The sequence below is a fragment of the Vidua macroura genome, chromosome 30, assembly GCF_024509145.1.
Source record: "Vidua macroura isolate BioBank_ID:100142 chromosome 30, ASM2450914v1, whole genome shotgun sequence".
Taxonomy (NCBI): domain Eukaryota; kingdom Metazoa; phylum Chordata; class Aves; order Passeriformes; family Viduidae; genus Vidua; species Vidua macroura.
The window spans coordinates 622,011-649,170 of NC_071600.1; the positions used below are offsets into that span (position 1 = coordinate 622,011).

General features: G+C 53.4%; 1 protein-coding gene and 2 pseudogenes across 1 annotated transcript; 1 reads left to right on the plus strand and 2 right to left on the minus strand.

The window, feature by feature from the left end:
* Positions 1–27,160, minus strand: part of LOC128820668 (uncharacterized) — a 1,438,581-nt pseudogene that overhangs the window by 43,080 nt on the left and 1,368,341 nt on the right.
* LOC128820670 (zinc finger protein 850-like) overlaps positions 1–27,160 on the plus strand; it is a 488,361-nt pseudogene that overhangs the window by 37,053 nt on the left and 424,148 nt on the right.
* On the minus strand, positions 6,183–7,131 carry LOC128820765 (olfactory receptor 14J1-like). The gene has a single exon (XM_054001597.1). The coding sequence runs from the start codon at positions 7,113–7,115 to the stop codon at positions 6,183–6,185; it is 933 nt and encodes a 310-aa protein (XP_053857572.1). The 5' UTR covers positions 7,116–7,131.

Sequence of the window (27,160 nt, forward strand, 5' to 3'; positions counted from 1 at the left end):
CATTGCCTGTTGTGACAGACTGGAGGAGATTGTTGGCTGGAAACATTTCCTGTGTGGGGAGGAAGGGGCAGGTCCAGCCTTGCCCTGCCCTGGAACCCCAGCCCTGCCCTGCCCTGGAACCCAAATCCCCCCAGAGCCTCTATCCCAGCCCAGCAGTGGCTGCCAGTCCCTGGCACAGCACAGGCAATGCTCCACAGCCACCTCTGGAGCCCCAGCCCAGCTCCTGAGTGACCAAATGACCCCAAGTCCCACCTGGGGGAAGGGCCCAGGAAGGCCAAGGGGTATTTAAGGCTGACCACAAGGCAAGCACACATCTTGACCCTACCTCCTCTTGGAACTTCCATCTGAACAATGCTGGAATCCAGGAGCTGGTAGCTCTGTGTGGGCTTCTCTAAAATTTTTTTTCCTATCTTTCTGTCTTCTACTTCCATCCACTTGCAAATATTGATTAATTTAAAATTGAACAGGCATAGAGTTTGTGAAGTTGAATGGGCCAAGTTAAGGCATTGAAAACTGTTTTTTTGTTGACTGAATGTCCTATTAAACCTTTTGCCAAAGTTGCTCTGATTTTCTAAAGTTCCCAGTAAAGGCTGTTTTGTTGTTTGGAGCTCCTGAGAATCCCTTGTGGGTATTTCTCCACTGCATCCAAAACAGAGTACACAAACAATTCTAATTTCTTTTAAATGTCACCCTTGAGTGAGTTTTTTGGGGGATAGGGGTCAGGGCTTGTGTGTCCTGCTTGGCACAGCCCAGGCAGGGCTTTCACAGCCCCATCCCACACTCCATTTCCCAGCAGGAGCCACTGGTGCCTCTGAGTTCTGCTGCCCCAGCCCCAGGGACGCTCTCCTTGTCTGCCCATTCCCCCACGGTCTCTGGGCAGGGATGGCCTCAGTGGGGGCTGCTGACATCCTCAGCACCTTGGAGGCTGCTGCTGGATTCTACTGCTCCAGAGGCTTCTCCAGCCTTCAGCTCTTCAGTTCAGGAATGCAGTGCCCCAGGGCTCATTAACATTCAGAACACCTTAACAAGCCAAACCTCTGGGAATAATTTAAGTCTCTAAATATTTTCTGGTTGATTAGACAGATTTCAGAAGCCTATTCCAAGTGAATACACTATACTTAAAAGGACAGTGAGAAAAAGACTTCTTAGGTCCCATTTAGTATTTTTCCCTGTTAGTACATTGATATGTGCAATCTCCAATTGACATTGAATCCAAGAACCTTCTCATCCAGTTGGAATAGATATGAAAATCAAGAGCCTTCATGGCTGACAATCAATCAGACTCTGTCCCTACCCCCACCCCACCATTTCCCCCATCCAAGCCCTGGCACTCAGAGCAGCCTTGTGCAAATCTGAGCTCTCTCCAGCCCAGGCTGCACCTGCAGCTTTCAGCTCCTTGGCTCCAACTCCCACCTGCTTTCCCTGGAGAAGGAGCTGCCTGAGACACAGAGGGATGTTCATTTCTTGTCAGCCAACCAAGCCAAGGGAAGGCACAGCTCCATCAAATGAAAAAGTCATTCTTCTCCCTGGCCGTGCCCTGCCCCTGATCCCCACAGCCTGTCCTGTTTCCTTCATCCCTGCATTGTCAGGGACTTTCTGGGACAAGGCAGCTCTGCTCTGGGGATGGAGGGAGCTCCAAGTGCCACCACTGGAGTGGGCACCACAACTCATCAGGTTTGTGTCCTTTGGGGGTCAGGAACTGGTGAGACTCAGAGGCACAGAAAGTTTCTCTTCAGGGCCAACAGATCATGGTTGAACAGGACACAATTTAATAACAGTCATGCTCTTCCCTGAGCTATGTGCAACGTCCCAGCAGTGTCTTATGAGTCCACCATCCACAAGTGATTTCCATACTAGAATGGATTTTAGTATGGAAAAGTGGTTCTGTGATAGATATAAACACAATTAAGTTCTTGTATCAGGATGCTCATCCTGGAGTGGGGCAAAAGAGCTCAAACAATTCCTGATTTGCAAAGCTGTCAGTGGTGGATGGAGAAGGAGGTCAGGCAGGTGTTTGAGGAAATGCTGAACCCAGCGTGACTCATTTCATCTCCTCCTGGCCTGGCTGATCTCCCCTCTTTCCCCTTCCACCCATTGGCTTTTGTCTCCCACCAGGCCCCCGGTGAAGAGCCTGGCTCTGTGTTCTCCATCCCCTCCTCGCTGGCACTGCCAAGCTGGGATGAGGAGCCCCTCAGCCTTCCCTGCTCTGGGCTGGACAAGCCCAGCTCCCTCAGCCTCTGCTCACAGCCCCAGGGCTCCAGCCCTACCTTGGAGGCCCTTCCCTAAGCCTGCTCCAGCTGCCAGACATCTTTCCTGCCCTGGGGAACCCAACCCAGGCCACAGGGACCTGGATAATCCACGTCCTTGATGTCCTGGTCACACAGCCCTGGCCCCTTTTCCCCGTGTCAGGCTCTGGGCTGGATCCTGTGGAACATCCTTTGGTGGAGGCTGTGGCTCCAGGTGGGCCGGGGGGATAGCGGGGGACAGGGACCCCGCTGGGCATGAACAGCATTGGAGTTGTTGGGAGAAACTGTGAGGGGGAGCTGGGGCGGAGTGACCAACCCAGGGACCTCACAGAACCCTCCTGGGATGTCACACAGCCCCTCTGAGATGGCACAGCCTGCTCTGTGATGTCACAGCTGGGTCTGTAAGGTCACAGCCCATTCTCTAATGTCACACAGCTTGTCTCTGATGTTCCAGCCCACTCTGTGATTTCACAGAGACATTCCATGATGTCGTAGCTGCTCAATGACCTCACATACCCCACTCTGTGATGTGACAGCCCACTCTGTGACCTCATGTTGCCAGATGATAAAGTGTCTCCACCAGGTGAGCTGACACCTGGAGCTTGTTCTCCAAAACCCCAGGCCTATGGAAACCACACAATGCCCATTGTGTGAGAAGGGGAGCTGGAAGTTCACCAGCCTCAGTGTCCTGCCAGCTCAGCCAGGCCCACGGGAACATTGGGGTCCACGACCACCAGGGACCACCAGAGAGACCCCCAGGACAGAAGAGAGCATGGGTAAAGGGGAGGGGAAATATGTTAATGATTTGGAGGAAATGATTATCAGATGTATGTTTAGTCCAGGACAATCAATGAATATGTGTGCAAAATACAGAATATGAACAGAAACTTTCCTGCACTCAGCATGCTCGGCTTTGGGAGGAGCTATCCCCCGTGCATCCGGCTGAATAAAGAATGCTGCTTCTTAATGCTGCGTTGGTGTGAAGGAGTTTTCTGTTTCACCGAATTTTTGGTAACACTCCACTCCCAAGGAAAGCTCTGTCTCCTGCTGCTCACAAACAGAGAAGGGCTGGTGGCAGATGTGGGGGTCGGAGGCTGCCTGGGGCACAGTGACCATGAAATAATCAAGTTTTCAGTATTCTGTGAAAGAAGGATGGGTAGCAACAAAACTTCCACACTGGAATTAGGAAGGGTAGACCTGGGTCTATTGAGGATGCAGATTTGGAGAGTGGAGAATCAGGTACTGATTTTTTAAAGGAAACATCCCTTAAAAATAAAGGGGTCGAGGAAGGATGGACACACTTGAAGAAAGTAATCATAAGGGGGAAGGAGCACCCTGTCCTGAAGTTGAGCTGAAGAACTACTGTGCTGAAGTTGAGCCAGCGAGGAAAAGGACTGTCCTGGCTGGGCATGGAGCTTTTGTGGGAACTCAGGACAAAAGAGGGTTTGGAAAGAGGAACAGGCAACTCACGAAATATTTAGGGATGTTGTTAGGTCATGCAGAAAGAAGAGTGGTGAAAGCTCAGGTTAGAGCATATCCTGGCCACCTCTTTGAGAAATAATAGAAAAGTATTTATAAAAAAATTAATAGAAAAAGAGAGATAAGGAGAACCTCTACACTTCATTGGATCCAGTGGGGAATAGAGTAAATAAAGATATGGAAGAGGCTGAGCAGCTTTAACACTTTCATTTGCCCCTATATTCAACATTAGGACAGGCTGTCCTCGGGACAAGAGTTCTCCTGAGCTGGCAGATGGGCACAGGGAGCAGAACAGGCCCCTGTAATCCAGGAGGAAGCAGCTGGTGACCTGCTGAGCCACTCAGATGCTCACAGGTGTATGGGATTGGATGGGATCCATCCTAGGGGGATGAGGGAGCTGGTGGATGAGCTCCCCAAGCTGCTCTCCATCATTTCCCATCAGTCCTGGCTCAGCAGGGAGGTGCCAGAGCACTGGAGGTGCCAGTGTGAGCCCATCCCCAAGAAGGGCTGGAAGGAGGATCTGGGGAACTCCAGGCCTGTCAGCCTGACCTCGGTGCCTGGCAAGGTTCTGGAACAGATCACCCTGAGAGCCATCACAGGGCACCCACAGGATGGCCGAGGGGTCAGAGCCAGCCAGCGTGGATTTCAATATCTGCATTGATGATCGGGATGAGGGAATTAAGTCCACCATCAGCAAATCTGCAGATGACGCCAAGCTGGGTGTGAGTGTGGATCTGCTGGAGGGTAGGAGGGCTCTGCACAGGGACCTTGTTTATCCTGGAGAAGAGGAGGCTCAGAGGAGACAAGGTAGTGTCAGGGCACAGGTTGGACTTGATGATCTCCAAGGTCTTTTCCAACCTTGCTGATTCTGGGATTCCCTGAAACCACCCTTGGAGCAGGTGCAGGAGGAGCCCTGGGCCTCCTCTTCAGAAGGTGCAGCAGCCCAGGTCCCTCAGCTTCTCCTCACAGCCCCAAAGCCCATCCTGTCAGTCCTGCAGAGCCTCTGCAGCTCCTCCTCCTTGCCCAGAACAGGGACCCCACAGGCAGACACAGCAGCCCATATGTGCCCCCCCGGCCTGGGCTGCCTCTGGCAAGGGAGCAGCACGAGGCACTGCAGGAGCCTGCAGACAATTCCTGCAGCACTTGTGGGATGATCCTGCTCCCCAAGGGACGTTCCCATGGTGCCAAATCAGGAACAGAAATGGGGAGTGGGGCCAGAGAGGAAAGGGCAAACAGGGATGGGCTGTGTGCAGGGGAGGGAACAGGGCTGGGCAAGAGGAAGAAATCTGCAGCAGGAAGAGTAAGAAAGCAGAGGTGAAGCCAAGGAAATGCTCAGGGCAGTTTGGGGGAGGCTGCCAGGCAGCCCTGGCTCTGAGCAACAGCGTCTGCAGTGGGACAGGAAAGTCCCAGCTGATGGGAACAAACTTTCTGGCTGAGTGCAGAGGCCAGGACAAAGCTGAGTGCTTTCCCTGGCGTCCCCCAGCCCTTCCTGGCCCCAGAGGCTGATGGCATTTGTGCTGCCTCAGGTTCATGTCCCCACAGCACCAGCACGGGGGTGCTCCCGCCTGCTGTGTGCAATGCAAACAGGGGCTCCTGAGCCAGCGCTGCCGTGTCTGTGCCTGCAAGGATGCGGCACCTGTGTGAGCTGGGGGAGAGGCCAGGGCTGCAGAGGGGGGATGTTGTTGGCAGCTCCATGAGGACGCTCTGGGACGCTGCCCTGGGCTGTGCAGCGCACTGGGGATGGATCAGCCCCTGCTCTGCTGCTCCTTCCCGTCTCCCCCAGGGCCCTGGCAGAGCACCAGCCGTGCTGTTTGCCCCCAGCCTGCCCACGGCCAGCCTGGGGCTGCTCACGTGGGCTTTCTGTGCTGAGCATTGGCCTGGCCGTGTTCTTGAGAGAGCCTGGGCAAGGAGCCTGGAGTCCCCAGGCCCTGGCCTGAGGCGTCAGCGCTGCCCCAGCAGTGCCCATGGCCTGTCCCTGCTGCAGCCCTGGCACTGCCACCCCCAGGACTGTGCCCGGCCCCGAGAGCACTCAGGCCCTGCAGCAACAGCAGGGCCACCAGGGCAGCGGGGCAGGGCCACGGGAGCAGCACTGGCAACATCAAGTGCTGCTGCTGCTGCTGGGCACAGCTGCTGTGCCAGCACTGATCTGCCCCCAGCTCTGCACACAGACATTGCTGCTGCAGCTCCAGAGGAGGCAACAAAAGGGCAGCTCTGCAGAAAACTCTGCTGGGAGATCCTCAAGTTCCTTTAAAGACACCAAGAGCGCAGCCCGTGATTGACACAGTCTGTGGCCACAGGGAAGGTGGAGGGAAAATGAGAAATGGAACAAACAATGATACTTCTTGGTGGAAAATATTTAAAAAACAGAACAAAGAAAAAGGACCTCCAAAATTAATCCAAAAAAAAGTATCAAAGATGACTTTTATTCTAAGTGTTTTTCAGAAATTGGCCAACAGTTTAATGTTTGTGAAATTGCCAAGTGATCAGTCTCCACACTGCCGCCTTGAGCTCCTGGTTCCTTAGGCTGTAGATGAGGGGGTTCAGGGCTGGAGGCAGCACCGAGTACAGAACTGACAGGGCCAGATCCAGGGATAGGGAGGACATCGAGGGGGGCTTCAGGTAGGTAAATGCCCCAGTGCTGATAAACAGAGAGACGACGGCCAGGTGAGGGAGGCAGGTGGAAAAGGCTTTGTGCCGTCCCTGCTCAGAGGGGATCCTCAGCACAGCCCTGAAGATCTGCACATAGGAGAAAACAATGAACACAAAACAACCAAATGCCAAACACACACTAACTGCAATGAGCCCAAGTTCCCTGAGGTGGGATTTGGAGCAGGAGAGCTTGAGGATCTGGGGCACCTCACAAAAGAACTGGCCCAGGGCATTGCCATGGCACAGGGGCAGGGAAAATGTATTGGCTGTGTGCATGAGAGCAGTGAGAAAGGCACTGGCCCAGGCAGCTGCTGCCATGTGGGCACAAGCTCTGCTGCCCAGGAGGGTCCCGTAGTGCAGGGGTTTGCAGATGGACACGTAGCGGTCGTAGCACATGATGGTCAGCAGGGAAATCTCTGCTGAGATGAAAAAGACAAAAAAAAAGAGCTGTGCAGCACATCCAGTGTAGGAGATGGTGCTGGTGTCCCAGAGGGAATTGTGCATGGCTTTGGGGACAGTGGTGCAGATGGAGCCCAGGTCGCTGAGGGCCAGGTTGAGCAGGAAGAAGAACATGGGCGTGTGCAGGTGGTGGCCGCAGGCTACGGCGCTGATGATGAGGCCGTTGCCCAGGAGGGCAGCCAGGGAGATGCCCAGCAAGAGGCAGAAGTGCAGGAGCTGCAGCTGCCGCGTCTCTGCCAGTGCCAGCAGGAGGAAGTGGCTGATGGAGCTGCTGTTGGACATTTGCTGTGGCTGCACATGGGCACCTGTTCATGGAGAAAGGACAGTGACAAGTCAGGAGAGGCTCCCTGGAGCCAAACCTGGGCCATTCCCTGTAGCCTGTCCTGCTGGGACTCACCCACCCTTGTTCCTGCTCTGGGCAAACCTTCACCCAGGTCCCTGCCTGAACTCCAGCTGTGCTGGCTGAGTGTGCCAGGAGCAGCCAGGGCTGTGCGTGGGGGCTCTCGAGGAGCCATCCCTGCCCTGCTGCCCTGGGTTTGTGGCCATGTGGCAGAGGGACAAGGCTGAGTATTCAGGATTTGTCAGGGGAATCACTTCTAATGCAGAAAGGGTTGGTAGCATCTGCACTTCCAGGTCTAAAGGATAGCAGGAGCTGGTTTTAGGAATTGTTTTCCTAGCCACACATCATTGCTGGGTCTCTGAGGTCAGACATCCCCAGCATTCCTGCTGCACTCAGAGTTTGCCACTGAGAGATGGGAGAGGCAAAGGATTCCCTGTGGCTGAGGGAAGTGAGGGGCTGGATGGGCTTGTTCCCCCAGCACTGCTCTGTTCAGCCCCCTCTGCTTCCCCGAGCATCTCCCTGGGCCTGGACATTCCCTCCTGAGAGGTGCCTTGTCCCTGCCAGCGCTCACAGAGCCCATCCCACCCCGTGTGCCCTTGGCCCGGCCCTACAGAAACCTGCCTGTGTGCAGGGCCCTGGCTGGGGCAGGGTCTGTGTGCAGCTGGGCAAGGGCAGCTCAGGAGAGCCCTGCTGGGCCCTGCCAAGGTGATGCTGCTGCTGTCCAGGGCTGAGCAGTGGCTGAAGGCCCTTTGGGAGGCTGCCAGCAGAGAGACTGACCACCCAAAGTCACAGTTCTGGAGTCTCTGTAAATGTTCAAACATTCCTTTGATGATCCTGTGTGTCCCTTTCAACGCAGAATGTTCTGTCATTCTGGGATTACAATTCCTCTTCTGCTTCTCTCATCCCCCTGCTGTCTATGATCAAAAGAGAAAAAAAGAAAAAAAAAACCAAAAAAAAAACCAAAAAAACCAAAAAAACAACCCTTGCAACAGAGTTAGAACAGTAAAGTAAAAACCAGACCTTTATTGGAAGCTTCCAGGTGTCCCAGTGGGGTGAGGCACAATCGGCTCCTGATTTCAACAGTTTCTAAAGGTTGATTAATTGGGATATTTAACAGGAACATCCAATAGGAGATTCAGTTGTCCCAGTTACACACTCCTGGCTCAACCCATTGGTGTAGGTCCAAGGGCTACTTTGCCACACTTTTTGTTATGACTGCTCATATTCTGGTCAAAACCCAAATGTTCTTCTTGTAGGTCCTCTTCCTGGTAAAAAGACAATGCAGTATTTCAGGAATGTATTTAGACAGTCTGCTTATTGATCTGAAATCTAACAGAAAGGTTAGGAGATTTACTTGTGTTAATTAAGGATTGTATTGATCGAAGTATATAATAGTAGTTTAATAGAGTTAATTAAGAGTTTAATAGCGTAAAGTAAGGATTATAATTTTATAACAATATAATAGTAATTTATAGAGCTACGAATATATAAAAATGTATCAAAAGCAAAAATCTTTTTGTCATCACCCCAACTTTCCCATTCTTCTCCGAGCAGGAAATTGAAAACACTCTCAGGAAAGCTCCTGACCTTTACAGGAATCCCAGGCTTTCCTTCTTTGGGAAGTGTCCTCCGGAGCTGTGCCCAGGCTGGTCTGGAGCTGGGAGCAGCCCTGCCCCAGCCAGCAGCTCTCAGCAGCAGCACCTGCCCTGCTCAGGGTGGCTCCTTCCCCCCACAGCTTCTGGCCAGCGCTGGCAGCAGCTCCCCGGGCCGGCTGAGAGCTGTCCCTGGCAGGCAGCAGAGTCCCTGGCCCAGCACAGCGCCCTGGGCTGCAGGACCCTGCTCTGCAGGACAGCCCTGGGCACCCCTGGCTGCTCTGCACAAGAGACCATCAGAGAATGTACTCACAGGGGCTGTGGGCATTGGGATGTTCCAGCTTGAGGAGATCACTGCAGGAGCTGCAGCTGCACTGTCCTGCAGCCAGAGGTTCCTGTGCCAAGGGCTGGCAGTGATTCTGCCCCAGGCACTTCTCAGCACCTTCCCAGCCCTGACTGATTGAAGCTCTCTGTGCCTCTGGGCTGTGCCCGCGCTGGCTGCAGGCAGTGCCCCAGCCCTGCTGGGCTGGGAGAAGAGCTGCTCATCCAGAGAAATGTGCTTTTGAAGCTCTGCTTGCTTACCAGCATCACCCTCTGTGCCAGGAGCCCGGCCCAGCTCAGCAGCACAGACACAGCACAAGGACTTGAATGAGCCTCTGGGGCTTTGTGCTCAGGCCCTGAACATCAGGCCCTGAGAGGGAGCTGCAGAAACCTCTCCAGAGCTCCAAGTCAGAATCCAACTCCAAAGTTTCTTTGACTTTTAATGGGTCCCACTGAGGGACACGAGTGAGAAAGTGTCCCCAGGCCCCAGGCAGAGCAGAGAACTGGAGGCACTGATGACAGGAGGGGACAAAGAGAAGCCAAGTCTTGGTGGCCTGGGGCACAGCAGGGTCTGTGCCACCAAGGGCTGTCAGGAGACACCTTGTCCTGAGGCCGTGGGGCCTCCTGGCACAGCCCCAGCCAGGCTGGGCACTGTCAGCCCCTTGTCCTGCCCTCAGCATCCCCCCCTAGCCCACATCCCCAGTGGCCTCAAGGATCTGCTGGAAGGAGTCCCTGGGGAGCCTTGCTCAGGAATGGCCCTGGGGGCTCCACAATGCTCCCAGGGACTGCAGGTTTTTCAAAGGACTTTGGCTTTGGCTTTTGCCTTGGAGTCTCTGACAGCTTTCTGCAATCATGGCCTCCAATTATCTGCTGTAATTAGTCCCTGGAGAGGCTTGGTCAGGAACAACACTCAGTGGGGCTCATTAATGCTTCAAGGTACTTCAGTTCTTTTAAGGTACTTGGTGTTTCCCTTTTGCTACTGACTCTGTGAGAGGTTTGTGCAATCATGGCCCCAATTATCTGCTTTAACGACTCCCTGGAGAGCTTTGTACTGACACTCAGTGGGGCTCATTAATACTTTGAGATACTCAAGGTTTTTAAGGTACTTTGGATTTTCCTTTCCACACGGAGATGTTTTTGTGCCATTTTGAGTCTCTGAGAGGTTTTTGTGCCATCCTGGCCTCCAGTTCTCTCCTCCAAGGAGTCCATGAGGAGCCTGTGTTGGGGATGGACCTCAGTGGCACCCATTAATGCCTTGGGACACTTTGGGATTTTCTTCTGCCTTTGACTCCTGGAAAGGTGTCGTGGGGACAGGACATTTTCATGCTCATTATCCCAATCGTGGTTTCTGTTCCCTGTTCTCAGTTTGTTTTGTCTTCCTTCCCCCCCCCCCGGCTGGCTGCTGGCTTGCTGCTTAGCTTGCTTGCTGCTCTTGCTTGCTGCTGGCTGCCTGCTTTGCTGGCTCTGTTTTCCTCTCTTTTTTTCTCTGCTTTTCGCTGGCTTGCTTTTTTGCCATTTTTTTTCCTTTTCCCCGGTTTCCGTTGTTCCTTTCCCCCCCCCCCCCCCCCCCCGCCGAAGACATCGGACCTACCCCGGGCAGGAGCTCCCCCGGGGTCTGCGAGAGAAGCTTCGTACCCTCTGGGCCAAGAGAGATACAGCTCAACCCCCTTGGACTGGTGAAAACATCTGTGGTCATCTTGGGCTATTTCTCTTGTGCTGGGGTGTGTTTTTTGTTGTTCCTTAATAAACAAGTTTTTTCCACTTCCCCTCTGAAGGAATTCCTCCTGAACCCGGTGGTGGGGGGAAGTTGCGGAGGGTTTGGTTTCCTATAAGGGGCTCCTTTGGAGGTGTTTTCCCCTAATTTGTCCTAAACCAGGACAAAAGGTTTGTGCAGTCTCCTCTCAGGCCCTGAGGTTCCAGGGCTCAGCTCCAAATGCACCACGGGGCTCATTAGGATCAAGCAAGTCCTGACAAACCATGGCTCTGCTTTGATTTCCCTCTGCTCTAGTGCAGTTCATCAGGAAGTTTCTGTAGTGGTTTTGGTTCGCCAATTTGAGATTTCTCAGCCAATGCATCAATTATTGTGGTGGGTTCAGTGTTGGCTAATTACCAGTGCACTCACTAGAAAATACTTACTCATTTTCTGCTGTTTGATAGGATTAGGAGAAAGGCAAAGTGGGCTCAAAACTTTAAATGTGTATAAAGAAAAGTTTACAATAGTGAGCAAAAGAAAGAGTAATAAGAATCAGAACAAAACTTTAAGAAAACCTCTCCCTGCAACTCTTACTGACAATGTAAGGAGACAAAACCTAAAATTTTCAGTCAGTTTTCTACCTCTAGAATAGTCTTTCTTCAATTCACTTTGGGAGAGGCATCTCTCTTTCATGCTGTGGAGACTTCTCCAGAAGAAAACAGTTCTCTTGTGGCTCTCAATTTCCACGAATAGCAGCCACTTGGAAAAACTGAAATCGTCAAGTCCCTCCCACATATGTATTTATGGACCATGTCAACTTATGGGGTATTGGGTTAAAGAGGAGCTGTTTAAGAGCAAAGGTTCTCTTCATTTATTTCTGAAATCCTCTTCATCTCTGGGAAGAGAGGTTTTCTTCTCTCCCTGGGGGCACAGGGTCTCATCACTTTGCTCCCTTTCAGTGTTCAAACTTCTCATGGGATCACAGCTACTGCAACATTTGCTTACTTTAGCATGGAGGCCTTTGCTGAACAAGTCATCTCCCCATACTTTTCAATACATGATAGGGAAAAAGAGAGTCTGATGTATCAATTCCATCCTTCTCCATAGCTTTAGCAGAGGATTTCAGCCCCAAGATGAAGTCATCTCCTCATCCCTCCCATCTGGGACTCAACTTCCTCTTCACTGTTATGAATAGTTTCCAGGTATTCCCCAGAAACGTGGTCAGGGCTTTCCTAGTTCCCATGGCAACACTAAAAGACCGATATTGAAATGCTAATTAGCTAATTGCTCTGTTTGTTTTCTTTAAACTACCTGGGAACAACCGGCCCCCCACCCCTCCACGCTGCCACTCTGAGACTAACATGCAAATAGAAACCCCTTAGGATCATGGGAGTATTTTTAGGAGATAAAAATGAATATAAATCAAAAACTGAACACAATAGAGGAGTCTAGATAAATGCCCTAGCTGAGGAAGAGGGAAACACATCCCCTGACTGGCTTTTAACCATCGCCATCACCTAAGAGAGAACAGACTATATTAGGCTCTGAGAAGCAGGGAGATAGAGACAGAGAGCCCTGGTGCTGCCACCAAGGAAGGGGCGGGGACAGCTGTTATTCTGGACTTCAGCAACAGACTCTGCACACCACGCCTCCTCATCCTCGGGCCACCGGTGTGCCACAAGGAAAGGAGAAAGGACAGCTGCTGCTCGGGACTCCAGTGACCGACTCTGCACGCCGCCTTCCTTTCGGCTGCCTGGGAAAGCTACGACCGCGGGGGCGAGCTCTGCGTCGAGCCCCCTGCCCAGCTGATCTTTTTAATAAAGAGCTGAACATTAATAAAGGCATTAGCCCTGTTCATTTCAATTTGGGGGCTCGTCCGGGATAGCCACGCCCGAAGAGGACCCCCGGACAGCTGGACAGCTCAACCATCTGCTTCGAGGGACCCTCGGGAGTTGCTGGCTACCTTCGGACCCTAGGATCCGCGTGAGACGAGCAACGCAGAGGAGCATCGGATGGGTAAGAAAAACCGGGAGACGAGTGAGTGAGTGAGTGAGACGGGGGCCGGCAGCTCGGACCCCCGAAGTGAGAGGGACCCGCTAGTACCGCGTTTCTGGACTCCTGCGAAGGGGCCGGCCGGGAACGGGGGGAAGCGAGTGGAATAGAGGAGCGACTGAGGCGTCTCCTTAGAAGTAAAGCAGGCCCTCCTCCGAGCGTGTGGAGGTGCCCTATGGGCAAAGTAAGTCCCTGGCAATCAGGGCAAGGGGAATATCCCCAGCAGGGCAGGTGGGATGTGGAGGTCCTAGAGGACATATCCCCGGCGCCGGCAGGATGGGATAGGACGGCAGGTGGGATGTCCCTGGCAGGTAGGGCAGGGTGTCCTAGCAGGCAGGAGTGACATGTACCTGGCAGGTAGAGGGCATGTACCTGGCAGACAGAAAACATGTCCCCGACAGGCAAAAGGCATGTCCCTGCCAGGCAGGACAGGACAACAGGGCAGGTGGGATGTCCAAGCAGGCAGGAGCGTCATGTCCCCACCGGGCAGAGGGCATGTCCCCGCCAGGCAGGAGAGGATAACAGGGCATGTAGGGCGGGATGTCCTAGCAAGCAGGAGCAGCAAGTCCCGCCAGGCAGAGGGCATGTCCCCAGCAGGCAGGACAGGATAACAGGGCAGGTAGGATGTCCATGGCAGGCATGGATGGAGGTCCCCGTCAGTGCAGACAGGGGAATGGCCCTGGAAGGCAGGGCAGGATGTCCCCGTCAGAGCAGGCAATAACCCAAGTAAGCAGAAAGGCAGGAAGGCAAGGAAGCTAAGTCTAGTAGGAGAGTCAGGCAAGGGGACTTGGCCGGAGTTCGAGTGTAAGGCTTGGCAGGACGTTCGACCTTACCTCGGCAGGGAGACCAAGCTTCCCAAGCCTAGTAGGGTCAGGCAAGGGGGCTTGGCCGGAGTTCGAGTGTAAGGCTCGGCAGGACGTTCGACCTTACCTCGGCAGGGAGACCAAGCTTCCCAAGCCTAGTAGGAGAGTCAGGCAAGGGGGCTTGGCCGGAGTTCGAGTGTAAGGCTCGGCAGGACGTTCGACCTTACCTCGGCAAGGAGACCAAGCTTCCCAAGCCTAGTAGGAGAGTCAGGCAAGGGGGCTTGGCCGGAGTTCAAGTGTAAGGCTCGGCAGGACGTTCGACCTTACCTTGGCAGGGAGACCAAGCTTCCCAAGCCTAGTAGGGTCAGGCAAGGGGACTTGGCCGGAGTTCGAGTGTAAGGCTCGGCAGGACGTTCGACCTTACCTCGGCAGGGAGACCAAGCTTCCCAAGCCTAGTAGGGTCAGGCAAGGGGGCTTGGCCAGAGTTCGAGTGTAAGGCTCGGCAGGACGTTCGACCTTACCTCGGCAGGGAGACCAAGCTTCCCAAGCCTAGTAGGAGAGTCAGGCAAGGGGGCTTGGCCGGAGTTCGAGTGTAAGGCTCGGCAGGACGTTTGACCTTACCTCGGCAGGGAGACCAAGCTTCCCAAGCCTAGTAGGAGAGTCAGGCAACGGGGCTTGGCCAGAGTTCGAGTGTAAGGCTCGGCAGGACGTTCGACCTTACCTCGGCAGGGAGACCAAGCTTCCCAAGCCTAGTAGGGTCAGGCAAGGGGGCTTGGCCGGAGTTCGAGTGTAAGGCTCGGCAGGACGTTCGACCTTACCTCGGCAGGGAGACCAAGCTTCCCAAGCCTAGTAGGGTCAGGCAAGGGGGCTTGGCCGGAGTTCGAGTGTAAGGCTCGGCAGGACGTTCGACCTTACCTCGGCAGGGAGACCAAGCTTCCCAAGCCTAGTAGGAGAGTCAGGCAAGGGGGCTTGGCCGGAGTTCGAGTGTAAGGCTCGGCAGGACGTTCGACCTTACCTCGGCAGGGAGACCAAGCTTCCCAAGCCTAGTAGGAGAGTCAGGCAAGGGGGCTTGGCCGGAGTTCGAGTGTAAGGCTCGGCAGGACGTTCGACCTTACCTTGGCAGGGAGACCAAGCTTCCCAAGCCTAGTAGGGTCAGGCAAGGGGACTTGGCCGGAGTTCGAGTGTAAGGCTCGGCAGGACGTTCGACCTTACCTCGGCAGGGAGACCAAGCTTCCCAAGCCTAGTAGGGTCAGGCAAGGGGGCTTGGCCGGAGTTCGAGTGTAAGGCTCGGCAGGACGTTCGACCTTACCTCGGCAGGGAGACCAAGCTTCCCAAGCCTAGTAGGGTCAGGCAAGGGGGCTTGGCCGGAGTTCGAGTGTAAGGCTCGGCAGGACGTTCGACCTTACCTCGGCAGGGAGACCAAGCTTCCCAAGCCTAGTAGGAGAGTCAGGCAAGGGGGCTTGGCCGGAGTTCGAGTGTAAGGCTCGGCAGGACGTTCGACCTTACCTCGGCAGGGAGACCAAGCTTCCCAAGCCTAGTAGGAGAGTCAGGCAAGGGGGCTTGGCCGGAGTTCGAGTGTAAGGCTCGGCAGGACGTTCGACCTTACCTCGGCAGGGAGACCAAGCTTCCCAAGCCTAGTAGGGTCAGGCAAGGGGACTTGGCCGGAGTTCGAGTGTAAGGCTCGGCAGGACGTTCGACCTTACCTCGGCAGGGAGACCAAGCTTCCCAAGCCTAGTAGGAGAGTCAGGCAAGGGGGCTTGGCCGGAGTTCGAGTGTAAGGCTCGGCAGGACGTTCGACCTTACCTCGGCAAGGAGACCAAGCTTCCCAAGCCTAGTAGGGTCAGGCAAGGGGACTTGGCCGGAGTTCGAGTGTAAGGCTCGGCAGGACGTTCGACCTTACCTCGGCAGGGAGACCAAGCTTCCCAAGCCTAGTAGGGTCAGGCAAGGGGGCTTGGCCGGAGTTCGAGTGTAAGGCTCGGCAGGACGTTCGACCTTACCTCGGCAGGGAGACCAAGCTTCCCAAGCCTAGTAGGGTCAGGCAAGGGGGCTTGGCCGGAGTTCGAGTGTAAGGCTCGGCAGGACGTTCGACCTTACCTCGGCAGGGAGACCAAGCTTCCCAAGCCTAGTAGGGTCAGGCAAGGGGGCTTGGCCGGAGTTCGAGTGTAAGGCTCGGCAAGACGTTCGACCTTACCTCGGCAGGGAGACCAAGCTTCCCAAGCCTAGTAAGAAGGTTAGGCAAAAGGACAAGTAAGAGTTTGGGCAGGACTTAGCAGGGGTACAAGGCTAGAAAGTCCATCAAGGAGTTCAAAACTTAGGCCAAAGAGAAAAAGAACAGAAGACAATCGATAAGAGTATGACTAGTGATTGTCCTGGCCAAGAGACAATGTAAAGTGCCACGAGGGGAATTTAGTTAAAAGCGATTAAGTTTAGTCAAGTGATTCAAAATACGAAGTTGGGAGGGGTCAGATGCGCTTTAGCTGCCTGTCAGTATATTCCATTTTAGATAGAAGCACCATTTAAGGTATATATTTTTTTTTTTGTTTTTGAGGTCTGAAAATGGGAAGAGGTTATAGTAAAAAGGGCAAATACTTCCAAAGCAAAGAGAATTCCCCCTAACAGCCCCTTGGGGCAACTGTTAGACTAATGGGATTCTCGGGAGATCATGAAGGATCTAGACAAGAGTAAGATGATACTTTACAGTATAGGAAGTATGGCCGAAGTTAGAATTACGGGGAGAGTGGCCGTGGTATGGAACCCAAGATCAGTGGATGTGTAATCAGAAGAGAGGGCCTTGATATAGAACAACTATCTCTTGCAGCTTGCTGGCTGGAGAATTCTATAAATAATGAGACTGTGAGAATATACAAGTTACAAAGAAATAGAGAGGAAGACAAAGGGAATAGAGAGGGGGAGACTAGAAAAATAAAGGAATGGGACCCCCTCGATTGCCTGTCCCCTTCTGCTCCTGTTACTTCCCCAACAGTTTCCCCAGTTGGTCCTTCAGCCCCTCCTATTAAGTCCCTGATTCCCTTCCCCCATTTTCCCACCTCTGTTTCATCATCCCTTCCCTTAGTTTCCTCAACCATCTCCCCAACTCCCTCTTCCCCTTCTCCAGCTGGAGTTTCCTTGCCTCCTCCCACTTGGGAGCTGAGGCCACCTTTGCCCAGGGTTGGTTCATCACCTGGCATGCCCCCTGGCCTCCAGTGTCTCTCTCCACTACTACTTCCCTGCTTGGTGCCTTAGAAAAAGGGCCGTATTGTAGCACCCGATCCAAAGCACCAAGGGTGGAGGGGCTCTTTCCCCTTAGAGGGGTTCCTATGGGTAGAGCAGCTGGGGGAGTTAGGTTTGTGGATGCACCTTTGGCAGCTTCTGAAGTCTGGGGATTTGGGAAAGAGCTAAGAAATTTAGTGGAAGACCCCGTTGGAATATCTAGCCAGTTGGACCAGTTTCTAGGGCTGAGTATTTGTACCTGGGGAGACCTGAGCTATTCTAAGCATTCTGTTCTTCCTGAGAAAGGTCCAGATGATCTGAGCAGCAGGGGTGAAGATATGGGAAAGAGAGGGTGGATTGGGGCCCCCAGGGAACCAGGGAATGCCCTTGGTGGACCCCAACTGGAGTCCCAGCCAACAAGAAGGTAGGCAAAACATGAGAGACTATAGGTCCCTCATGATAAGAGGGATCAAAGAGTATCCCTAGAGGAAGCAACACGAAATTGGCCTTTGATGGTACTGAGGAGAAGGATGAGACCCCGGCAATTTGGCTTAACCAACTAAAACGAAAATTCCAGTTATATTCAAATATAGACCCAGATAGCCCAGAGGGCCAAGTCCTCTTAAAGGTCTAGTTTGTCACCAAATCCTGACCCGATATTAGACAAAAACTAGAAAAGATAGAGGACTGGCAAGAAAAGAACATGAATGAGTTGCTCAAAGAAGCCCTAAGAATGTATTTAAGTGGGAAAGATAAAAAAAAAAGCCAATAGCCTACCTCTCAAAACTACTAGACCCAGTAGCCAGAGGATGGCCAAATTGCCTGCAAGTAATCGCAGCAGCAGCAGCTATCCTGATAAAAGAAGCCCAAAAGTTGATCCTGCATGGGAAAATTAAAGTACAAACATTTACTAGTGATCGTGGATCACCTCACTCACTGGGTGGAGGCTTTCCCAACCAAAAAGGAAACTGCGCAGGAAGTTGCATGAATAATCTTAGAAAACATCATATCATGATATGGGCTAGTCAATAACATTGACTTAGCCCAAGGTACACATTTTGTCACTCAAACTTTACATCAAGTAACAAAAGTCCTGGGGGTAAGGTGGAGATTGCACACCCCATGGCATCCTTAAAGCTCTAGAAGAGTGGAAAGGATGAATAGAACTCTTAAAAATGTGTTAACTAAATTAATTGAAGAAACAAAGATGAATTGGCTCAGGTGTTTACTTCTCGCTCTCTTGTGCAGCAGAACCAGACCTCGGTCTGACATAGGGGTCTCTCCCTATGAAATAATGTTTGGACTCCCTTTTTTTAATCACCCCTTTCAGTACAGCAGATTATCTGGAAGGGGAGGCAGCAACTCAGAAATATTTAGAGGTCATAGGAAAATCCCTAGAAGGCCTCCGAAAGAAGGGGTATCTCTCCCAAACTTCCCCTCTGGACGCCAATGCCCACATCAGTCCTGGGAATTGGGTGTTGATAAAGTCCTGGTACACTACCACTCCATTAACCCCCAAATTCGAAGGACCTTTCCAGGTACTACTCACTACACACACTGCGGTGCGGACCCAAGAAAAAGGCTGGACCCACGTCACCAGAGTTAAAGGACCAGTGCCACCCCCAGACGCCAGACCAGACCCAACAGTGTCACCCGCCTCCTCTTGTGCATGGACAATAATTAAGAAACCAGAGGACCTAAAATTAACTTTAAGGAAGACTTGCTAGAGACTGATATACAGTGAGGTGTTAAGAACTGTTTCTGAGTTAAAGTACCATAGAAAAGGTTTAAGTACTTGGTAATTGTTTAATAAGACTAAGTGTCCTTTAGCCAAAGGAGTTACAACTTGGTTCCTAAAGAACAATAGAATTACCCTCAGTCCTGAGTGAAAGTATACAAATGCCAAAAGAAGGTAGCCCTCAAAAGCCAAGGACTGTAAGTTGATGCAGGCTTAAGCCCGATCAAAGAAATAGAGGAGGGATTTGTTATGAATAGTTTCCAGGTATTCCCCAGAAACGTGGTCAGGGCTTTCCTAGTTCCCATGGCAACACTAAAAGACCGATATTGAAATGCTAATTAGCTAATTGCTCTGTTTGTTTTCTTTAAACTACCTGGGAACAACCGGCCCCCCACCCCTCCACGCTGCCACTCTGAGACTAACATGCAAATAGAAACCCCTTAGGATCATGGGAGTATTTTTAGGAGATAAAAATGAATATAAATCAAAAACTGAACACAATAGAGGAGTCTAGATAAATGCCCTAGCTGAGGAAGAGGGAAACACATCCCCTGACTGGCTTTTAACCATCGCCATCACCTAAGAGAGAACAGACTATATTAGGCTCTGAGAAGCAGGGAGATAGAGACAGAGAGCCCTGGTGCTGCCACCAAGGAAGGGGCGGGGACAGCTGTTATTCTGGACTTCAGCAACAGACTCTGCACACCACGCCTCCTCATCCTCGGGCCACCGGTGTGCCACAAGGAAAGGAGAAAGGACAGCTGCTGCTCGGGAGTCCAGTGACCGACTCTGCACGCCGCCTTCCTTTCGGCTGCCTGGGAAAGCTACGACCGCGGGGGCGAGCTCTGCGTCGAGCCCCCTGCCCAGCTGATCTTTTTAATAAAGAGCTGAACATTAATAAAGGCATTAGCCCTGTTCATTTCATTCACTGACCTCGGTGTCTTCACGTTGCTCCTCTGTGTGCCTGCACTTTGTCTTTTTCTCTCACTGGAGGGAGGATGGAAGCACGGGAAGAGTCAATATCTGAGGCGGGGCCTGCAGATGGTTGCGTGAGCCCGGCCGGGCTGGGTCCTTGCGGCCGGAGCTGTTTTCCCATGGAGGTTTGTGCAGCGGCTGCGCTGGGGCTGTGTCAGGCTGGGCGGCGCTGGGGGCAGGGCCAGGATCTCAGCAGCCAGGCCAGAGCAGAGCAGCAGCACGGCCGGGGCCGATGGCTTCTCCTGGCCCTGCCCGCTGGTTGCGGGCCAAGCCCAAGGGCGGCAGAAGCTTGGCCGAGCCGGCCCGGCCCGGGGCTGCTCCTGGGGCCCGGCGGATCCTGGCTGGGCCCGGGCTGGCGGCGGGGCAGGGCTCGGCAGCGGCCAGATGTCAGCAAGCGCAGCCACGGCCCGGCCCGGCCTCGGCCCCGCGGCCTCCCCTCCCCTGCCCGGCAGCCCATGGGGCCTGGCGGGCTCCCTGGGAAGGGGCCCGGCCCCACGGCAGGAGCCGCCCGGCCCGCCCCGGCCCAGACGGGGGCTGGCCCGGCCTTGGCACCTCTTTGCTGGCCAGAAGGGAAAGAGACCCAGCCAGGCTTCTTCCTCTTTAACTTGTGTCTTCACAGAGGCGTGTGCAGTTTCCTTAGTGCTTTAACAGATTGTTGATTATCAAAGCTAATTACTGATTGCTTTTTTTTCTGACTCAGAGGAAATTGGTAGGAGCTTCCCTTAGGACATCACTTCTGTGATGCAAAATCAACACGACAGCACAGAGCATAGAGTAACTTTGTCCATATGTAGTGGTCATGTGCCCAAGGCCCCAAAACCCCACCTTGGGAGATCTCTGGGCCCTTTCCAAGGTATTTTCAAATAAAAACTTTCAGCTCGTAGTCTAAGAAAATCACCAGAGGACAGGGCCAGCCTGACCTGTCTGTCCTGGCTACTTTTGTCTGGGAGCAAGTCATGGATATATGGAATTTAGGAGGCCAAATTCTAATTTTGGCCATGGTCCCTTGGCAAGAAGGCTGTTTTTTTTTCCATAGCAAGGAAGGAAGGAACAGATCCTAAGTGTTTCAGGGGCAGATGAGAGGTGACCACCAGAGGCCAAGGCCAGCCAGAGCTGGCAGGTTTTTTTCTGAGAGATACTCTTAGAAATAGGAAAATTTGTTGGGAGGGTACCAATTTTGGCAATGGGCGTCTGGAAAGAGGGTCAGTTCTTTTCCATAGCATGGAAAGCACGGAGTCCCAGTGCTCCCGGGGCTGATGAGAGGCAGCCCTTGGCATTCCAAGATCAGCCAGACCTGTCAGGTGGCCCCTGGGAGGCCAAGCCAGCCAGACCTGTTCCATGTGCCCTTGGTTCCATGGGGCCCCACAGTGTCCCAGTGGTCCCTTGCTTCCAGGAGGCCCTGAGGTGTCACAATGCCCCCTTGGTGACACGAGGCCCTGAAGGGTCCTCATGGTCTCCATGGTTCCATCAGGCCCCACAGAGTCATCATGGTCTCTGGGTCCATGAAGCCCCGCTGTGTCACCATGGCCCCTTGGTTCCATGGGCTCCAGTGGTGCCACAATGATCCCCTTGGTTCCATGAGGTGCCCACAGTGTCACAGGGATCTCCATGGGAAGGAAAGAACCGAGCCCCAGTGTGGCAGGGGCAGCCACCAGAGACCAAGGCCAGCCAGACTTGACAGTACTGGCAGATTTTGGCTGGGAGCAACCCTTGGATATAGGGAATTTTAGAGGTGGAATTCCAGTTTCAGACATGGACACCTGGAGGCAAAACACAATTCTTTTCCATGCAAAGAAAAGCACGGAACACCGGTGCTTGAGGGGCAGATGAAAGGCGGCCATCAGAGGCCTAAGGCAGCAAGACGTCTCTGTCCTGATAGCTTTTGTCTGAAAGCAACCCTTGGATATAGGGAATCTGGGAGGTGGGACCCCAATTTTGGCCATTTCTGCATAGATAAGAAGGACAGTTCTATTCCATAGGAAGGAAAACACTGAGCCCAAGTGTTTCAAAGACAGAACACGAGAGAGATGGGGCTCCTGGGAAGCCAAGGCAGCCAGACCTGTTTGTCCTGGCAGCTTTTGTCATGGAGGGATCTTTGGATATATGGAATTTGGGAGAAGGAATCTCAATTTTGGCCATGGACACCTTGAGAAGAAGGGCAGTTCTTTCCCATAGGAAGGAAAGCACCGAGCCCTGGTGTTTGGAAAGCAGGTGAGAGGCAGGCCCCAAGAAGCCAAGGGCAGCCAGACCTGTCTGTCCTGTCTGATTTCACTGGGGAGCAATCCTTGGATGTACAGACTTTTGAAGGTGGAATCCCAATTTTGGCCATGGGTACTTGCTCAGGATTGGATGATTTTTTGGTGCAGGAAAGAAAAGCATGAAGTCCAAGTGTTCTGGAAGAAGATGAGAGCTGGCCACCCTTAGGCCAAGCCAGCCAACCTGTCTCTCCTGGCATCTTTCATCTAGGGGCTATCCTTGGACACTGGGCAGTTTGGAAGTGGAATCTCAGTTTTGGCCGTGGGTGCCTGGACAGGAAGATGAGTTCTTTTCATTAGGAAGGAAAGCACAGAGCCCCAGTGTTTCAGAGGCACATGAGTTCCAGCCTTCAGGAAGCCAAGGCCAGCCAGACTTGTCAGTCCTGGCAGCTTCTGTCTGGGAGCTGTCCTTGGATATAGGGAATTCTGGAGGCAGATCCCCAATTTTGGCCATGGGTGCCTGGTTGAGATGGATGGTTTTTCCTATAAGAAAGAAAAGCACATGATCCCAGTGTCTCAAAGGCAGATGAGAGGTGGCCCCCAGGTGGCCAAGGCAGCCAGACCTGTTCCATGTTCCCTTGGTTTCGTGGGACCCCACAGTGTCACAATGGTCTCCTTGGTTTCATGAGGCCCTGGAGTGTCACAATGTCCCCCTTGCTTCTGCAGTGTCACCATGGCCCTGTGCTTCCATGAGGCCTTGCAATGTCACAATGGCTTTGTGGTTCCACAAAGCCCTGATGTGTCACAATGGCCCCTCGGCTCCATGCGCCCTCGCTGTGTCACAACGGCTCCTCTGTGACACTGCGGGCTCCACAAGGTCACCACGGACCCTTGGTTCCTTGGGGCCCCCGAGTTCCACAATGGTCTCCTTGATTCCATGAGGCAGCACGGTGTCACAATGGCCCCTTGGTTCTGTGGGCCCCAACAATGCCACAGTGATCCCTTGGTTCCACAACTTCCCACAGTGTCACACCGGCCCCTTGGTTCCATGAGGATCTGGAGTGTCACACAGGTTTGTGACATTTGTCCTTGCTGCCCCTCACATCCCACTGCCTCACAAACAGCCCTGAGCCACCCGTGAGGGACAGGCCCTGCTGTGCCAGGCTGGGCTCAGGGCTTGGCCTTTCTGCTTCCCCCAGCCAGTCCAGGCCTTGCTCAGCATTGCAGTTCCCTGCTGGGAGCCTTTGGCTCCCTGCAGTCCTGGCCTCAAGGATCTGCTCTCACCAGTCCCTGGGGAGCCTTTGGCAGTCCCTGCCCTCAGTGGGGTCCAGTGATGCTCCAAGGGACTTGGAGTTTTGCTTCTGACTCCTTGAGCAGCTTCTTCAGCCTTCTCTCAGTGCCTGAGGGTCCTGGATTCAGCCCCAAATCCACCGTGGCAGTGATCAAAGTACAGAAAGTCCTTGGGGACTCTTTGTCTTCCTTCAATGGTCTTCAGGTCTCCAGGGCTTGTGCAACTGATTGGAGTCAGTTTGGAGTTCTTGCAAGGAGGAGGATTTCGAAGTGCACCTCATGACTTTTTTTCTTTAATCAAGTGAGTATTTTTTATTTTCCACTTCAGAGAAGAGCTGATAGAAGCATTCCCCAGGTGATCTTGATGCTGAATGTCTCCTTAGGAGGTCTGGGCATGTAGAAGAATGAGCCCCTTGAGGGCTGACCCTGTTTGGACAAGCTGCTCCTCAGCCCCAGCCTCACCACGTCTGACATGGCCCACCTGGCACTGACATCCCTGTGCCCTGCAGCAGAACCTTGTCCCTGAGCTCTGCAGCTCCATGTCCCAGCCCACTGCACCGTGTCCCACCTGCTCTCCTCAGGGCTCTGCCTGCACACAGGCCCAGGAGAAGTTTTCCTGTTTGTAAGGAAAGAATGGAAAAGCCTGAGCAGGTTTCCTAAACAACAAACCCCACTCAGGAAGGACCTGCTCAGTACAGGCTGCCTGGAGTGGTGTCACCTTTCTACAAGGGACAGTGTGGCCAGAAATGATCTCTGGAAACAGAATTCTCTGAGTCTCCCAGCTGAATTCTCTGTCCCTGTCCTTTCCCTGGATCTCAGCAGCAGATGGAAGCTGCTGGTGCCATCCTCACCTTTAAGCTCTCTTTTGAATGCAAACAGATGTTCCCAGCTGTGTTAAGCAGGATTTGCTCCATGTTTCTATAAATCTTTTGTGTTCCCCATGGAACCAAGGGGCCACTTTGGTGCTGAGGGGGTGACGTGGAAGCAAGGAGTCAATTGTGACCCTGGGGTCCCATGGAAGCAAGGGGCCATGGTGACACAGCAGGGCCATGTGGATCCAGTGGTCCATTGTGACACTGTGGATCCAAGGAGACCATGGAGACACCCCCAGAACCTCATGGAACCAAGGAGTCCATGGTGACCCAGCGGGGCTGCATGGAGCCAATGGCCCATGGTGACACTCCCCATCCAAGGAGGCCATTTGGACACTGCGGAAGCTCATGGAGCCAGGTAGGCCATTGTGACACTGAGGAACTTCATGCCACCAAATATCCATGGTGACACAGCAGGGCACCACGGGAACCCAGGAACCGCTGTTGGCAGTGCGGAAACTCATGGAACCAGGGGCCCTTGTGGCACTGCAGAACCAACACAGCTGCTGCACCTTGTCCCCGGGCCCTGCACAGCTCCTTGGGAGGCACGGCAGGAGCAGCACCCTGGGAGCCTCAGGAATGCCCCTCTGGGATCCATGGCACATGCTCCCAGGGGCTGGAATTCCACTTCCCAGCCAGGGAAAGATGTTCCTGCCCTTGAAGGCAAAGCTCTTAACAAGGAGCCAGAAGCCAAGTGGAGCAAGATCCTACAGTGACATTTCACTGCCAGCCTTCATAACTTCACCCATGGTGGTTGTAGCTCCTGGATTGGGAATGAAATCAGGGCAGGGCCTTTGGTGGGAGCTGCCCTGGGTCAAGGGAGACACTGAGAGAGAAACAGAGCAGGCAAAGAGGGGCAGGAGAGAAAAGAGGACACAAACACAAACAGCTGAGAAGGCGGCACTCGGGAAAACAAACCAGAACTGATGGAAAATGAATGGGACAGGAATCAATAATTCTGAAAGTTTTATTTACTGCTAAAATACATCCCACCCCCCCAGTCCCACAGAACCCCAATCCCACTGCTGCAAATTTGGATCCCACTTCTCCCAATCTTATTCCAACCCCATCTCACACTAGAGGCTAAGGAATTGAGTAATTTTGGCATGGGATTGAGGTTTTTTGAGGTTAGAACAAGCCATTTTTAGATGGGATTGAGACTATTTTGGGGTAAGATTGCGTTGTTTTCAGTGGGACGGTTGTTTGTTGTTTGGAATGCAGATAGATGAAGAACACTGCCCAAAATCCCCCAAGGACCAACAAATCTTCCATACTATATCCCCAAACCATAAATTCCCCCTCAATTAGCTGTGTAATGCGGAGACTTAAGACATCTCTGACAAATTTCTTTCTTTTTGGTCCTATTTCAGGTGTTTTTAAGGGATGAAGATAGATCAGATGAATATTAGGCCATACCAAAAGGATAACCAGCCAGGTGTCTTCCCAACATGGATCACAGGGAATGTGGGTCACTGGGGCTCTGAGCAATGTGGGTCCTCCCATGGGAGATGGAGTTGGAGCAGTGCACAAAGCTCTTCCTGCCGTTGGGGCACTTGCAGGGCTTCCCTTACCGGTGGGTCTGCTGGTGTCGGGTCAATGCAGAGCTGCTGGAGAAGCTCTTCCCACACTGGGGACACTCGTAGGGCCTCTCCCCGGCGTGGACGCGCCGGTGCCTGATGAGGTGGGAGTTGCGCTTGAAGCCCTTCCTGCAGTCAGGGCAGAGGAAGGGTCTCTCCTCGGTGTGAATCCGCTGGTGCAGGAGGAGATGTGAGCTGGTCTGAAACCTCTTCAGACACTGGGGACACTCGTAGGGCCTCTCCCCAGTGTGGGTCCTCTGATGGCAGATCAGGCTTGAGCTCTGGCTGAAGCTCATCCCACATTCCCCACACTCGTAGGGCCTCTCCCCGGTGTGGATGCGCTGGTGCTGGACGAGGGTGGAGTTGTGCTTGAAGCCCTTCCCGCAGTCAGGGCAGAGGAAGGGCCTCTCATCTGTGTGAATCCGCTGGTGCAGGAGGAGACTGCAGCTGGTGTGAAAGCTCTTCTGACACTCGGGACACTCGTAGGGCCTCTCCCCAGTGTGGACCATTTGGTGGATGATCAGTTTGGACCTCTGGCTGAAGCCCTTCCCACATTGCTCACACTTGTATGGCCTTTCCCCAGTGTGGATGATCTGGTGGCCGATGAAGTGGGACTTTCGGCTGAAGCTCTTCCCACATTCCCCACACTCGTAGGGTCTCTCCCCAGTGTGGATGCGTTGGTGGATGACAACGGCAGAGGTGCAGCTGAAGCCCTTCCCACACTCCCCACACTTGAAGGGCCATTCCCCGGTGTGGATCATCTGGTGGCAGATCAGGTTGTTGCTCCACCTGAAGCTCTTCCCACACTCCAGGCACTTGTGGGGCTTCTTCCCATCATGGAGCTGCTCATGGACCACCAGCTCCGAGCTCTGGCTGGAGCTCTGCCCACCTTCCTGGCACAGGGTGGGTCTTTCCTCCTCAGAGCACCCTGGGCTGGGTTTGCAGCCCCTCCTCCTGTGGGATCTCTGGGGATTTTCCTCCCCGTTGGATTCCTGCGCTGTGGAGCTGCTCAAAATGGCCTCTTCCATGAGGTTCTGCCGTGGGGATTTGTCCTCCCTGGTCTCCATCCTCAGCTCCTGGTCTGGGGGGGGGAAGGACAAAGAGAGGATGGGATTTGCCTCCATGCCAGAGGGAAGGGGAAGGAGATCCCCCCAGTGCGTCCCCGGCAGGACGGTGTCGGCAGCGGGGCTGTCCTGCAGCCGGGGGCCAGGCTGGGCTGGGAGATGGAGCAGGAGAGAGGGGGAAAGAGGCACTGACTTCCTCCTCACCTGCCTGGGTGTCCCAGGGCTCCTTCCTCGTCCTTGCAGCCTCCTCCGCCATGTGGCAAAAATTTGGGGATGGGAAATTCTGTTCTGTAAAGAAAACAAATGGTGCGCACATTGAGTTTTGTACTGGTTTGGAGCAAAGCAAGGGGAAAATTTATGCCAGAATTACAATTTAATGAGAAAATTAGGATCAAGGCAATGATCCAGAAACACTGGCTTAATCTGACAGAGTCAGGATATAACCTGACACCCCGTTGGGCAGGGTGGTGGTAGCAGTCTGATGAAATGGTGGCTGCAGTCCTGTTGGAGTGATGAACGTGATTCTGTCAAAGCAGGGATCCTGTAGAAGGGTCTGGTCTTCCTCTGAAGGTCCAGTGGTGCTGATGGAGCTCTTGTCCTCTGGG